The following is a 14,622-nucleotide window of genomic DNA, read 5'->3' on the forward strand; positions in this document are numbered from 1 at the left end:
TAGCTTGTTTAAGCCCATAAATGGACTTTAATAACCTGCAGACTTTGTTGCCAGGATTAGGAAGACCTTGAGGCATTCTCATATATACTTCTTCATCAAGAGTGCCATGTAAGAAGGCATTGTTGATGTCCAGCTAAAGTAGAGGCCAATGTTTACTTGTTGCAACTGCCAATAGACATCTAATAGTAGCCATTTTAACTACAGGTGAAAAAGTTTCATCATAATCTAACCCATATTTCTGTGTATAACCCTTGGCAACCAATCTTGCCTTGAACCTTTCAATTGTTCCATCCTTTTTGAGCTTTATTTTGAACACCCACTTGCAACCAATTGCTTTCTTCCCCTTAGGTAAATCAGTAACCTCCCAAGTACCAGTTGCAGCTAAGGCTTCCAATTCCTTATTCATAGCTGCTACCCATTCTGGGTGTTGTGAGGCTTCAAAATAAGTTGCAGGCTCAATGTGTGAACAAAAGGCTGTTATTAAGGCTTTACAGGGAGTAGAAAGCTCTTCAAAACTCACCAAGTTACACCAATGAGGAGAACCAGTAACAACACATATATAGTTGTCCATCCAACTTGGTTTTTTAGTTGGTCTAGTTGATTGTCTTTCTGGGATTGTGGGCTTGGAATTTTGTGTTTGGTTATTGTTTTGTGTTTGGGTAGGGTTTTGTGTTTGGGTTGAATTATGTGTAGGTGTTTCAGAAGTAGAATTACTGAGTTCAGAAAAATCAAGTTGTCCTGTTCCTGAGTCAGTGTCTGTGTACAAAAACATCAGCTATATCAAATTCTGTACTAAAGTTAAATGGTGTGTTTACAGGTAAGAAAATAGGGTCAGGTGTTTGGGTTGAATGTGAAAAATGGAAAGGAAAATGTTTCTCATGGAATGTAACATCCCTGGAAACAAAGATTTTATGTGTGTCAAGGTTCATAAGCTTGTAAGCCTTCTGACCAGTTGGGTAACCAATGAAAACACATGGTGAAGCTCTTGGATCAAACTTTGGTCTATGTGTTTTCAAGGTATTTGCATAGGCAAGACACCTAAAAACTCTTAGATGATCAATATTGGGTTTTGTGTTATACAATTTTTCATAAGGTGAAACAAAATTAGTGCTACTCAAAGGCATTTTGTTTATCAAGTGTGTGGCAGTCAGAAGACAATCTCCCCAATATTTTATAGGCAATTTTGACTGAAAGAACAAAGACCTGGCTGTCTCCAAAAGATGTCTATGCTTCCTTTCTACAACACCATTTTGTTGTGGTGTGTCCACACAACTAGTTTGGTGAAAAATCCCAAACTTCTCATAAACTAATAGAATTCTGCCTTCACACAATTCTTTGGCATTATCAGTTCTAATAGACTTGACTTGAACTTCAAACTGATTATGAATCAAGGCAAACAAATACTCTAGAATATCAACTGAGTCTGTTTTATTTCTCATTAAAAAAATCCAAGTATGCCTTGACATATCATCAACTATAGTAAAAAAATAAGTACAATGATCATGAGTCATAGCCTTATAAGGCCCCCAAACATCTATATGTAACAAGTCAAAACACTTATTACTCTTAGAACTAGAAACTGGAAATGGTTTCCTAGTTTGTTTAGCCAGTGGACAAATCTGGCAAACAGTGTCTACACAACACTTTGTAGGAAGATTAGCATTCAAATAATGCAGCTTATTGAACGGCAAATGCCCTAGTCTTAGGTGTAACAACTTAGCTTCTTCAGTTATAGTCAAATTCACAGAAGAACTGCTCTCCACATGATCCTTATCAACAGCATAAAGGCCACACTCCAAGTTACTAAGAACCAGGGAATTTTTCTGAGAATCCTGAATTATACACTTATCATGAGTAAAAATGATTTCACAGTTCATATCCTTACACAATTTGTGTGTGGATATCAGATTAAACAGTAAGTTTGGAACATGTAACACATTTTTTAAAATTATTCCATTTCCAAACTTTACAGTTCCTATATTCAACACTTCAACTTTCTTTCCATCAGCCACAGTAATCTTATTTGGCAATTTATCAAAAGAAACATGTGAATCAAAGAGATCTAATCTTGAACATATATGATCAGTAGCTCTACTATCAATGATCCATTTAGAATTTAGGCAAGTAATTAGACAAGTATTAATACCTGCCATGTTTGCCATGCCTGTGACTTTTCCAGCTTCATCAGCTTTGTTCTGTTTGATGTAAGTCAGAAACTGACTGAACTGATCTGATCTTTAGAGATATGAGCTGCATCACACTCATTAGTGTCTGAATCATCATTTCCATAAACAATAGCAGCAACTCGTTTACCCTTGACAAACTTTCCATATCCAGGCCTTGGCGGATAGCCTTTGAGCTTGTAGCACTTATCAATTGTGTGATTAGTCATTTTGCAATGATCACAGAACAGATTATTCTTCTTGTATCCTCCTGTATGCATCTGAGAACTGTGATTTGAGCTTGTTCCTTGATTGAACCTCTGATTATTTCCAGTTGCAAAAGCCATCCCAGAGTGTCTGTTATACACATCTGTAATCTCTTTCTGCCTTTCATCTTGAATCAACAGATTATAAGCAACAGATATTGTAGGAAGAGGATTCATAATCAGAATATTGGTTCTAACACCAGAATGTTTAGAATCTAATTTCATAAGAAATTGAACCAATCTCTCATCCTGTTGAGTCTTCAGAAACTTCTTGGTCAAGGTACAAGAGCAACCATTACAAGAGCAAACTGGAATAGGATTAGCTGCACTAATCTGATCCCAGATTCCTTTGATTTTAGTAAAATACTCAGCAACTGATGAATTATCTTGACTTATTTGTCCTAGTGATTGTTGAAGAGAATACAACTGAGGTCCAGAAATAATTGAGTACCTGTCTTCCAGATCCTTCCAGATCTCATGTGCTGTGGTAAAATAAAGAACACTCTTAGCAAGAGTATTATCCAGTGATCTCAGGAGGTAGGAGATGATCATGTTGTTGCATCTTGTCCAGGCATGAAAAACAGGATCTGCTGTATTTGGTTTAGGCAAGGAGCCATCTATGAACGCCATTTTGTTCTTCATAGAAAGTGCCAAAATCATTCCTCTCTTCCAATCAGCATAATTGTCACCATTGAACTGCTCTGAAACCAGTGAAACAATTGGATTTTCACTTGGATGAATATAATATATTGAATTAGGATCTGAAGTAACCGATTGAGTTGAATTGGTTGATTCCACCATTTTGATGTTATAGGAAAGAGATTGAGATCAGATTCTTTGAAATTTAAGATGAAATTTGCTCAAAACTTCTTGAATTTTGGCGTGAAAAATTCTGTAAACATATTGTAGTGTTTGATCAAATAGAAAAATTGTATGATTTTATTGAAATTTTGTGTGGAAATTTTAGCAGAAAATCTCCTGCTCTGATACCATATTCGAGTTCTTCATTTTAGAACTCAGAAAATAGAGAGAAAAAGAGAAAAAGAAATAGAAAGAAGAAGAGAGATTTTTTTTTTTATTAGATTGTAAAAAAACCAGATTACATATTACAAGCTAAGATGCTATTTATAGCATAACAGAATCTCTAGCAAATTCTATACATCACCAAAAACGTGGGAATGCTTGTAATAACATAATATGTCAGCTCATACATCTTGTAACAGAATTTGCCAGCTCATCGATCCAAAAATCAAAATAAAACTGCTAAGTAAAGGCTGCCTGATTCATCTTCGTTTTCTAATTGAACAAAAGGGTAGACTGCTGTGTCATCTTCAGCTTGATCCACTGCAGTAGGATCATCATGATCAGAATGATCATGATGCTCTTTAATTGTACTTTTGGCTATTCCATGAGGTACCACTATCTTTCTAGAATTTTACATTGTACCATTGTAAGTTGATCTTATTCCATATCATAGCATTACTTTAAGTAACATGTTAATTTAGGAGTCAAATATAACTTAAAAAAAAAAATACTCGAATAAGGTATTGGGGGTTACTTTGACCCCTTAAAATTTCAAATTTATAGTCAAAATAGACAATGATGTTTTTTTTATTAATTTTAACCTTAAATTAGACTAAAATGACCCTTCAAAACCCAGCTAATTTTCCTATACACATGTAAAAACATTCAATTCGAGACAAGATCCAACCCTACTTAACTCCTAATTAACATTTTAATTAATGAAATGTTACTATGGAGAATAAGACTAAAGTAAAGGATATTCTCAAAAATTAGTGGTACCACATGAAAAGCCAAAAGTACGACGATGGTATCATATATTTATATGGTATTTCCCTAACCTGTGTTTGTTGCTCGTCGTTGCTCGTGAAGCAAGAGGGTGGTAGGAAAATAAAGAGTGCGCGCCTTTTTGTTTTCATAAATATAAAATACCCCTATTGTCGTAAATAGCCTATTGTCACAAGTCACACGTTTTTGTTGTCCTTATTTTCTCTCCCTTTTTTTTGCTCAGAATTTCAGAGTGAGAAAACTCAAAAACTCTTGAAACTATGGTGATTATCGAAGAATTCGACAGCGAAGAACAATCATCTCACAATTCTGGAAACTCATCTGTTTCAAATGATGAAGTCGAGAATGAAGATTCTGGAAATTCTGGAAATTCTGATTCGAGTGTTGAAGTTGAGGAAGAACAACGTCGCAATTCTGGAGATTCATCACAACTCACATTTCTCAGAATCCAGTTTCCTCTGCTGAGTAAGTTTCAATTCTAAGCTCAAAACGTTTTATATATAGTTGATTAATCTTACTACAGTTGTGTGAAATATCGTTGTTTAATGTGGAAGAATCGAATCAAAGAGTAAATTTGAAGGTCTGTACATTGACTGTCGATGAATTTTCTTGAATATTTTCTTTGAACAGATTATCTGCATTTCATATTAATACATTGATGAATTTTTTTGTACAATTGTGTGTTGACTGTTGTGTACTAAATCTCTTCTAAATCGAAGATTCCAAACTTTTTTCTAGCTACCTAAATCTTTAATGTGGAAGAATCGAAGAGTAAATTTGAAGATATGTACAATTTTATTTGTTAAGTCTCGATGAATTTTCTCAGAATTGCGACCTTGTTAAATGATTGTTAATTGTCGATGAATTTTCTTCAATCGTTTCTTTGAACAGATTATCTGCATTTGATAATAATACTATTGGAGACTATGAGGAGTATGCCAGCTCAGATGATGACTAGGCTATTCTGTTATTCATGCAATAAGTGTGTTAGATAGTTTGTTACAGTTTGTTATAGTAGAAGCTTCTATAAATACTTGTAATATGTCAGAATTTCATGATTCAATCAATCAATAGATTTTCTCTCTTAAATTCTCTCTAAATTTCCTCTCTATTCTTACTGTTCTTCACTGCAAACTTCATCATGGTATCAGAGCAGGAAGAAGATGTTCTTTGATTCTGCAATTTTTTTTTCAGTAAAATTCAGTAAGTTTGATTTGTTTTTATCCGCAAATTCACTCTGATTTCTGTTTCTTTTCAATTTGATCAATCAGTCGATCAAATTTTCTTGATATATCATTCAAGTTTGTACTTGAATTTTTCCTGTTCTTCGATACAAATTTCTGCAGATTTTTTCATAATCTTGAGAGTTTGTTCGAATTTTTCATCGAAATTCTTTGATTGAATCAGTCAATCAATCGTTATTTTAGCTCATTTTTCTTCTGTAATTGTCTAAAATGGCTGCTAATACGACTCCAATAACATCTGATCCTACCTCACCCTATTACATAAATCCTTCTGAAAATACTGCTCTACCTATTGTTTCTGAAAAGTTTTCTGGAGAAGCTTTTGGAGAATGGAAGAGGAGTATGATGATTGCCTTAGCAACTAAGAACAAATTAGGTTTTGTGGATGGAAGTTTGCCAAAACCAGCAGAATGTGATTCTGCTTGTGCTGCTTGGAAGAGGTGTGATGCTATAATCATTTCTTATATTTTGAGGTCTCTTGAAACTTCGATTGCTAGGAGTGTGTTATTTCTTGGTACTTTACAAGAAATTTGGAAGGATTTGGAGGAAAGATTCTCACAAACTTCAGGACCTCAATTGTTTACACTGCAGCAATCTTTGGCTGATCTGAAGCAAGGTTCAGATATCTCTATAATTGAGTTTTTTTACTCAGATGAAGGCATTATGGAATCAGATAAATCAGATTAATCCTCTGCCTACCTGTAGCAGTTCTGGATGTACTTGTACACAAATTTTCTTGAAGCAGCAGCAGGAAGAAAGATTAGTTCAGTTGCTGATGAAATTGGATAGTAAGTTTACTGCAGTAAGGACTAACATTCTGATGATGCAGCCTTTGCCTAATATGTCTATGGCATATAAGTTGCTTGTTCAAGAAGAGAAACAAAGGCAAGCTAGTTTGGCTGAAGAAGAGAGCAGAGCTATGGTGTTTGCTACAGATTACAGGAAACCTTACAAGAATCAATTTCAAGGTTCTAAGATAACATTTCAGTCACATAATGGAAACAGGCTGGTGGTAGCTGGAAAGAGACCTTTCTGTGAGCACTGTAGAATTCCTGGTCACTCTATTGAGAAGTGTTTTAAGCTTCATGGTTATCCATCTCATTTTGCTAAGGGTAAACCAAAGAAGATGGCAGCAGTTGCTTGTGCTGGTGAGGAAGATGACTCAGATGAGCAAGTTACTCACATTTCTCAGACTCAATTTGCCTCTATTCTCAGAGCTCTGCATTCTCAGAATATTGAAGATTCTGATCAATCTCAGGCTCATGTGGCAGGTACTTGCTTATTAACTTGTTCCAATGCAAAATGGATAGTTGATAGTGGTGCTACTGACCATATTTGCTCCAATTTACAACTGCTTGGTTCATATAAGTGTTTTGATAAAACACCAAACACAATCACTATTGCTGATGGTAAACATGTGATTGTAGAACACATAGGAACAGTACATTTTGACAATGGCATTACTCTGCAAAATGTTTTACATGTTCAAGGGTTGAAGTTTAATTTAATTTCAACTCATAGGTTGTGCAGTGATTTGGACTGTGAAATTGTTTTCACTCATGATAAATGCTTGATTCAGGGCCAACTTTGACTCAGTCAGTGGTTCTTGGTAATCTGGTGTCTGGTCTGTATGCTGTTGATGACAGAACCATAGGAAAAGAAGAGAAGCTGGAATCTAAGGAGCAAGGTGTGTCAAGTTCTGGTTTGGTTAGCAGGACAAGTGATGATGTCAAATTGTGGCATCTGAGACTAGGGCATATGCCATTTAATAAGCTGTGTTTAGTCAATTCAGACATTGGTAGTGGAGTAGGTGGAGATATTGTTTGTCAAATTTTTCATAAGTCTAGGAAAACTAGAAAATCTTTCCCTGAAAGTGTTTCTAGGACAGAATGTTGTTTTGATCTCTTGCATATTGATACATGGGGACCTTACAAGACTAAAACTCATGATGGTTTTAGTTATTTCCTTACTATTGTAGATGACTTTTCCAGACACACTTGGACATTTCTTATGAGAAATAAAACTGATGCTGTTAAGATTCTCATTGATTTTCTTGCTTTGATAAGAACACAATTTGGTAAAGGTGTGAAATGTGTTAGAACTGACAATGCCAAGGAGCTTTGTGAAGGTGATATTCTTAAGGTCTATAGAGTCTATGGTATTCTTCATCAGAAGTCATGTGCTGACACTCCACAGCAAAATGGTGTGGTGGAGAGAAAGCATAGACACTTGCTAGAAACTGCAAGAGCCTTATACTTTCAATCCAAGGTTCCAGTGAGATTTTGGGGAGAGTGTTTGTTAACAGCAACTCATGTGATTAATAGGATGCCTCTTAGTGCTGTGAAGTTTGCCTCACCATATGAATTACTGCATGGCAGGAAGCCAGATTTGTCTCACTTAAAGGTTTTTGGGTGTTTGTGCTATGTATCAACTTTGAAAACAGGAAGATCAAAGTTTGATTCTAGGTCATCTCCTTGTGTTCTGCTAGGCTATCCACCAGATCAAAAGGCTTATAAAGTTTTTGATTTGGAATCTAAAAAGGTTCTTGTTTCCAGAGACATATCTTTTTATGAAAGACACTTTCCTTTCCATTTTGAAACACAAAATCAAACCTCAAACACTCCCATTTTTCTACCCATAAACACAACCTTTGACCCAAATACAGATTTTGACATACCAGAACCTTTTGTGTATGATAATGATGCTGAATTTACCCAAACACAAACCCAACACACAAATAAATCTATACCTGCAGTTAAATCAAACACTATTTCAGCTCATGGAAATTCTGTTCCAGAAACAGTTCATAGACAATCTGACAGACCTAGAAAAAGACCTAGCAATCTGGATAAATATGTTTGTGCAGCAGAGACTGTGATAGATCATTGGTGCAATATTGTTACATTTGACATCTTGCCTAATGACAAGAAGATTTTGATAAATAAGACTTCACAGATTACAGAACCTGTCAGTTATCTTGAAGCCACACAACATTCAGGTTGGGTGGAAGTAATGAAAAAGGAGTTGGATGCTTTGATAGCCAATGAAACTTGGGAATTAGTGTCTTTGCCCAAGGATAAAAGGCCAATAGGTTGTAAGTGGGTGTATAAGGTGAAGCTTAAAGAAGATGGTACAGTTGAAAGATTAAAGGCAAGATTGGTAGCTCAAGGTTTCACACAGAAGTATGGGATTGATTACTTGGAAACTTTTTCTCCAGTTGTTAAAATGGCAACTGTAAGATGCTTATTGTCAATAGCAGCAAGCAAAGGATGGGTTTTGTATCAGTTGGATATCAATAATGCTTTTCTTCATGGAGAATTAATTGAAGAAGTGTACATGAGAGTTCCTCAAGGTTTACCAAATCCCCATAATCTTGTATGTAAGCTGAAAAAGTCTTTGTATGGACTTAAGCAAGCTTCAAGGCAATGGTTTGCCAAGCTTACTTCAGAATTGCAGATGATGGGATACACTTAGTCAAAGAATGATTATTCTTTGTTCATAAGAAGACAGAATGAGAAGGTTACAATTGCAGTGGTATATGTTGATGATATCATAGTCACTGGTTCTGATGAAGAAGAGATAAAGAGATTCAAGGATCATTTGCATTCTGTTTTCAGTATTAAGGATTTGGGAGTCTTGAACTATTTCTTGGGAATTGAGGTTTCTCATTTGAAAGATGGGATAGTTATGACTCAAAAGAAGTTCACAAAGGAGTTACTGCTTGAATGCAACATTGATGTATCTAAAGTTGCTAAAACTCCTTTGTCTGCAAATGTGAAGTTGTTGGTTGAGGAAGGTGAATTATATTCAGATCCTGAGCATTACAGAAAGATTGCTGGGAAGCTTAATTTTCTGTCACACACCAGACCTGACATTTCTTTTTCAGTGCAAGCTTTGAGTCAGTTTATGCATCAGCCAAGAGTTTCTCATGTAAAAGCTCTGACTCATGTTCTAAGGTACATTGCACATACAGTTGGTCAGGGTATTATGCTATATGCTACTGATCATATCACCCTAACAGCATACTCAGACTCTGACTGGGCAGCTTGTCCCAACACCAGAAAATCAGTGACAGGGTATGTGTTGTTGCTTGGGAAGTCTGCAGTTTCTTGGAAGTCAAAGAAGCAGCCTACAACTTCTAAAAGCTCAAGTGAGGCAGAATACAGGGCCATGGCAGCTACAGCTTCAGAAACAACATGGTTGGTGAGATTGTTGACTGAGTTGGGAGTTCTGAATTTGAAGCCTGTAACTCTCTTCTGTGATAATCAAAGTGCTATTCACATTGGAAAAAAATCCTGTTTTCCATGAGCGTACTAAGCACATAGAGATCGATTGTCACTTTACAAGAGAAAAGGTCTTAGAGGGGTTGATTCAATTGACTTACACTCCTACAGCAGAACAGCTAGCAGACATAATGACTAAGGCTTTGAGTTCAAGTTTGCACAACAAGCTGAAGTCCAAGCTAGGAATGTATCCTGATACAGTCCCTAGCTTGAGGGGGGATATTGGAGACTATGAGGAGTATGCCAGCTTAGATGATGACTAGGCTATTCTGTTATTCATGCAATAAGTGTGTTAGATAGTTTGTTACAGTTTGTTATAGTAGAAGCTTCTATAAATACTTGTAATATGTCAGAATTTCATGATTCAATCAATCAATAGATTTTCTCTCTTAAATTCTCTCTAAATTTCCTCTCTATTCTTACTGTTCTTCACTGCAAACTTCATCAAATACATTGATGAATTTGTACAAATTATGTGTTGTGTACTACTTAATCAAAGATTCTAAACCTTTTTCAAGTTACCTAAACCTCAAATCTTCTATACCTAAACCTCAATCTTCATTCCCCTATTCCAAACCTAGGTTTCCGAAATCAGACTTTTGAAAAATCTCAAAATCAAGAAATCATCGTTGTTGCTAAGCTCAAATTTCCGCTGATTTTCTTCTTCTTTGCTGCTTTGTGTTCGAAGGGATTATTTTCTTCTCTAAAGGTTACTTCATTGGAAAACGTGTGTTGAAGTTAATCAACCTTACTAAAATTGTGTGAAATTTATTGTTTAATGTGAAAGAATCGGAGCGTAAATTCAAAGATCTGTACATTTTTTGCTGAAATTTCCTTAGTATAGGTTGTTACTTAAATATTTAGTTGTTAGTTTAGATCTTCTCTTTTACCTTCATTATCATTCGTATTTATCTTCATTACTTGTGTTACTCCATAGCCTATATAAGGCATCCAAGAGCTATATATCCATTTTTTCCGCTTCCACTATCCTTCCCCACACCTATCTATATCCATCTTCTTGTGTTCCTCAATGGTTAAAATGATGGTGAATATATTGATGCCCTTCCCCTCCATGTTTGCTCTTCAAATTCTTTAATAGTTACCGTGCATCTGATCCTTTAATGGCAACAACCTCGATTGGCTAGTACCATGCCAACACTTCCTTCCTCACCAGCTCATACTCCGTTAGTGGTAATTGTTAAATCGTTTCTTTGACTGGATTATCTGCATTTGATATTCATATATGATGATTGACTGATGTATTTGCACAAGCTGTGTCTATCTGAACTAAATTTCTTCTAAATCTTCTGTATCGAAGATTCTATATCTATACCTTAATTTTCAGTTTCCTTCAATCTTGATTCAACTAATTCAAAGTTCATAAATCATTTCTGTTTTTTTTTTTCTTTATTTAAGTTTGACATTCTTCTAAGTTTAGACATCATATCATGTAGGATGGCAGAAGGTTATAGATTGAGGGACATGTGGAGCAACATAGCCTCTTTTTTGGATAATGTGAGTTTGGTGAATATGATGTGTGCTTGGAGATTCTTTAAAGAGGTCGTGATGGGGGTCGATTCTGATGTGTGGAAGAATCTGGTTTTACATCAGTTGAAGATGCCTGATCCAGGATCTATTGGGATAAATTGGAAGCAATTTTACACTGGTCCATCATTTCGCAATGCTTTAGGTATGCATTTAATCTTTTATAGTAATTCTAACTGAGGACTGCCCCTTGATTTGCTTGGTATAGCAATCAAACAGATTAACATGAATTTCCTGATTCTAATTGGTTTATATGTTATTTTTAATCTTGATGATTGATTTATATTGTTTTTTTTTTTTTTATTCCACAGATGACACATATTTCTACACTCATCTCTCACAGATAGATATCTTTGATGATGAGATAATGATGTACGATATGAATAGGATGGGCACTCGATACTTCACATCAAACAATGTCTCAATCAGAATCCCCACTCAAAATCATATGACTTACATTGAAGGTATCATACCTGGAGCTTGGATTGTAGGTAAGATGAGCAAAAAGAGGGAGGGAAGTATGGATAAGAATAAATCTGGAAAAAACAAAGAAACTAACTAATATCTATTTTTATATTCTTTTTTTCAGAAGCCTGTACTGCAGATTGCCCACAATGTGTATTCGAGATGTGTGATGGTAATGTTTTTGGTCCTTATTTCATTCTATTCAATATTTAAGTTTTGATAAAGCTAATACCTCATCCACATCATACGGCTTATACCAATACTTCCTACACTTTTGCTTCCTTGATTATATCTAGTATCTTGGGCCCAATAAGACTGAAAATCACCCTTATTAAACCGTGAATCAATCAATAAGACTGAAAATCACCCTTATTCTTTAATTATAATTTTAGTATCTTACATATTCTTGGTGATTTTATTTTCAGAAGCTTGAAACCTATTTTGTTTGAGACACATTGATTTTTTCACTTTGGAACATCTCACTAACTTGGAAGAAATTCGCCGTGAGAATATCACAAATTTGGGCGCTCAAAAAGTAACATTAATTGAGGGGCGAAACATGGATTCTTTTGTTGCGGACGGCTCTTGGAATGAAGACAATACCCTTGGAGTTAGATTCATAATTAGTTCTCAGGGTGTTTCTACAATTTTCTTCCGTGATATTTTGCAAACTGCAACGTATACGGTTGTTCACTCCGTGATGAGGACTGCAGGAGAAGAGATCGGGCTGATATTAATACATTTTTCTCCGTGCACATCAAATTAATACTGTAGATGATGATGATGATGATGATGACGATGATTATTGAAGGTATTATATGCATGGAGTTCAATCAATAGGAGGTACTTGAGATAAAAAATAGACTTATTCCTAAGTTATGCAATGATATGTTATTGCTGCAGGTTTACTATTTTCAATATTTTCTTTTATAGTTCAGGCTTGGCGGTTGGATTCTCATTCCCTTATAGTTAATTTTAGCTTTGCTTCTTGCAATTTTCATCAACTCTGTAATCCTTGGCTTTCTAATTCTGACTAAATATCTCCTTTTGCAGGATCTTCCAAGAACAATAGGCTTTATGCTGCAATGCTGCATGTGAGTTGGATACTTTGCAAATCATCTCTCCCTGTTTATGTGGTATATCGTCTGTCAGTGTAGTCTGAAAGCTGTTGGCTTCATTTCTTTGCTGGGGCACTATAGGTCTTTAGAGATCTGTAGAAAAAAAGTTTGAGTTCGAGTTCCGGCTTTGAGTAGGGCTTTTTTTTGAGCTAGAAATAAGCTCCTTCGTGAGCATGATTGGTGTGATCTGAAACATCTGTATTTTGTGCTGATTGGATTGTGTTAGACATGATCCTTAGTGAGTCAGACACCCAAGTTGTTTGAGGTAGGCTTGTTTATCAAACAAGCTTGAAGTTTTTTTGTTTGTGTTTGTTTGTTTCCTTAATGAATAATGAACAATATATGAACCAGCTTCTTTGTTTGCATTGTTCAGTCAGTGTTCATGAACATATGGACTTGTTTGCGCCCCTTTTTTAATTTTTTTAAAAAATTTTTTAAACCTCGTGCATTTCCAGATTCTCTTAACAAAGGGGAATTGTACATCAATTTTGAAGTCTTTCTACGTCAAATATATTATGTTAAAATTATTATATGAGGTATAATTTGTGTTGGGAGTTAAGTTGAATATGACTTGAGGAAGTAAAGTTAGTGAGTTTTGATGTTGATTATTTGTATTGTATGCTCAACAAATGTGATATATAATTTAGCTTTATTTATTGAAATAGTTAAATGTTGATGGTAATGAGATAATTTTGGTGCAACTGATAAGCTTTTAGTGCTAATGATGTGAATTTAAGTAGAAGATGTTGATTTTTGGAACCTAATTATGTTGTAAAATTCTGAGTATTAAGTAACTATAGAACTTGGTATTTGTGACAATGTGACTTTGAGGTACTGGCATGGTGGTTTCACTGGTTTGTTGCTAATGGGAAAATGGTGTAGGAGCTGTATGATGATTATCAATTTGGAGTTGATTGATTAAGATTTTAAGAATGTCTTACTCTAAAAGATGAGTGAACGTGAGACGAATTTCTTTCCTCGAATGTTCTTTTAATAACTCCTTCTCTTAACCTATTGGATCAAATATTAAACTACATGTACATAGAAAATACGAGGATTTACTTCTCTTCTTGAATCTTGATGTAGCTTAGTGCTATCATCCGGATGATCAAACTACAGAACTTTTTCTTTTTTGTTACTGAGGAACTGGAAAAACTGATGATTTTACCTAGTACTCCACTTTTTATCGAAAAATCAAAATCGATCAGTATTTCTTTTCATACCCTTTATGGGTTTGTTACATTATGAGTGGAATAAGACTACGGAGTATATGATAACTTGCATTAACTTTATTTATTTATTTTATGCAGAAGGGGGCAGAGCCCAAAAGTACTGAATATTTCGATAAGGAATTCTTGAAAAAAATAGGAGCAAAGATTGGTAAAGTAATTAGAGTAGACAAATCCATTGCCTATGCTGAAAGAGGTCAATTCACACGTCTAAGTGTGGAGATTGATTTGTCTAAACCTCTTCTGTCAAAATTTTGGTTGAAAGGACGAATTTGGCGAATACAATATGAAGGCATCAAGCTAATTTGTTACAAGTGTGGTCGAATGGGTCATACAGAAGATCAATGTGCATCCAATAATATGAATGAAAATATGGTTGTTGATCAGGTCAATGACCAACTTCAACAGGGTACCAATGGTTGTGATATGAAGGAGCTAAGGCCAGAGGAAGTGGATGACTTTGGATCATGGATGCTGGTGAAAATACCAGTACGAAAAAGA

The 14,622-nt window shown here is 35.2% G+C and overlaps 2 protein-coding genes and 1 long non-coding RNA gene across 3 annotated transcripts; 2 read left to right on the forward strand and 1 right to left on the reverse strand.

Moving 5' to 3' along the window:
* Window positions 1-2,209: 2,209 nt before the first annotated feature.
* Window positions 2,210-3,058, reverse strand: LOC145575117 (uncharacterized). Its single transcript, XM_081633033.1, has one exon. The coding sequence runs from the start codon at window positions 3,056-3,058 to the stop codon at window positions 2,210-2,212; it is 849 nt and encodes a 282-aa protein (XP_081489159.1).
* A 2,633-nt stretch (window positions 3,059-5,691) lies between these two features.
* LOC145575118 (uncharacterized) lies at window positions 5,692-6,168 on the forward strand. Its single transcript, XM_081633034.1, has one exon. It carries the CDS (start codon window positions 5,692-5,694, stop codon window positions 6,166-6,168), a length of 477 nt encoding a protein of 158 aa, XP_081489160.1.
* Window positions 6,169-11,926: 5,758 nt separating this feature from the next.
* LOC145576149 (uncharacterized) lies at window positions 11,927-13,264 on the forward strand. The gene is made up of 2 exons (XR_014098332.1): window positions 11,927-12,617; window positions 12,828-13,264. It is a non-coding gene; the product is annotated as an uncharacterized LOC145576149 (long non-coding RNA).
* The last annotated feature ends 1,358 nt before the right edge of the window (window positions 13,265-14,622 follow it).

The sequence above is a fragment of the Chenopodium album genome, chromosome 13 (assembly GCF_948465745.1).
Source record: "Chenopodium album chromosome 13, dcCheAlbu1.1, whole genome shotgun sequence".
NCBI lineage: Eukaryota > Viridiplantae > Streptophyta > Magnoliopsida > Caryophyllales > Amaranthaceae > Chenopodium > Chenopodium album.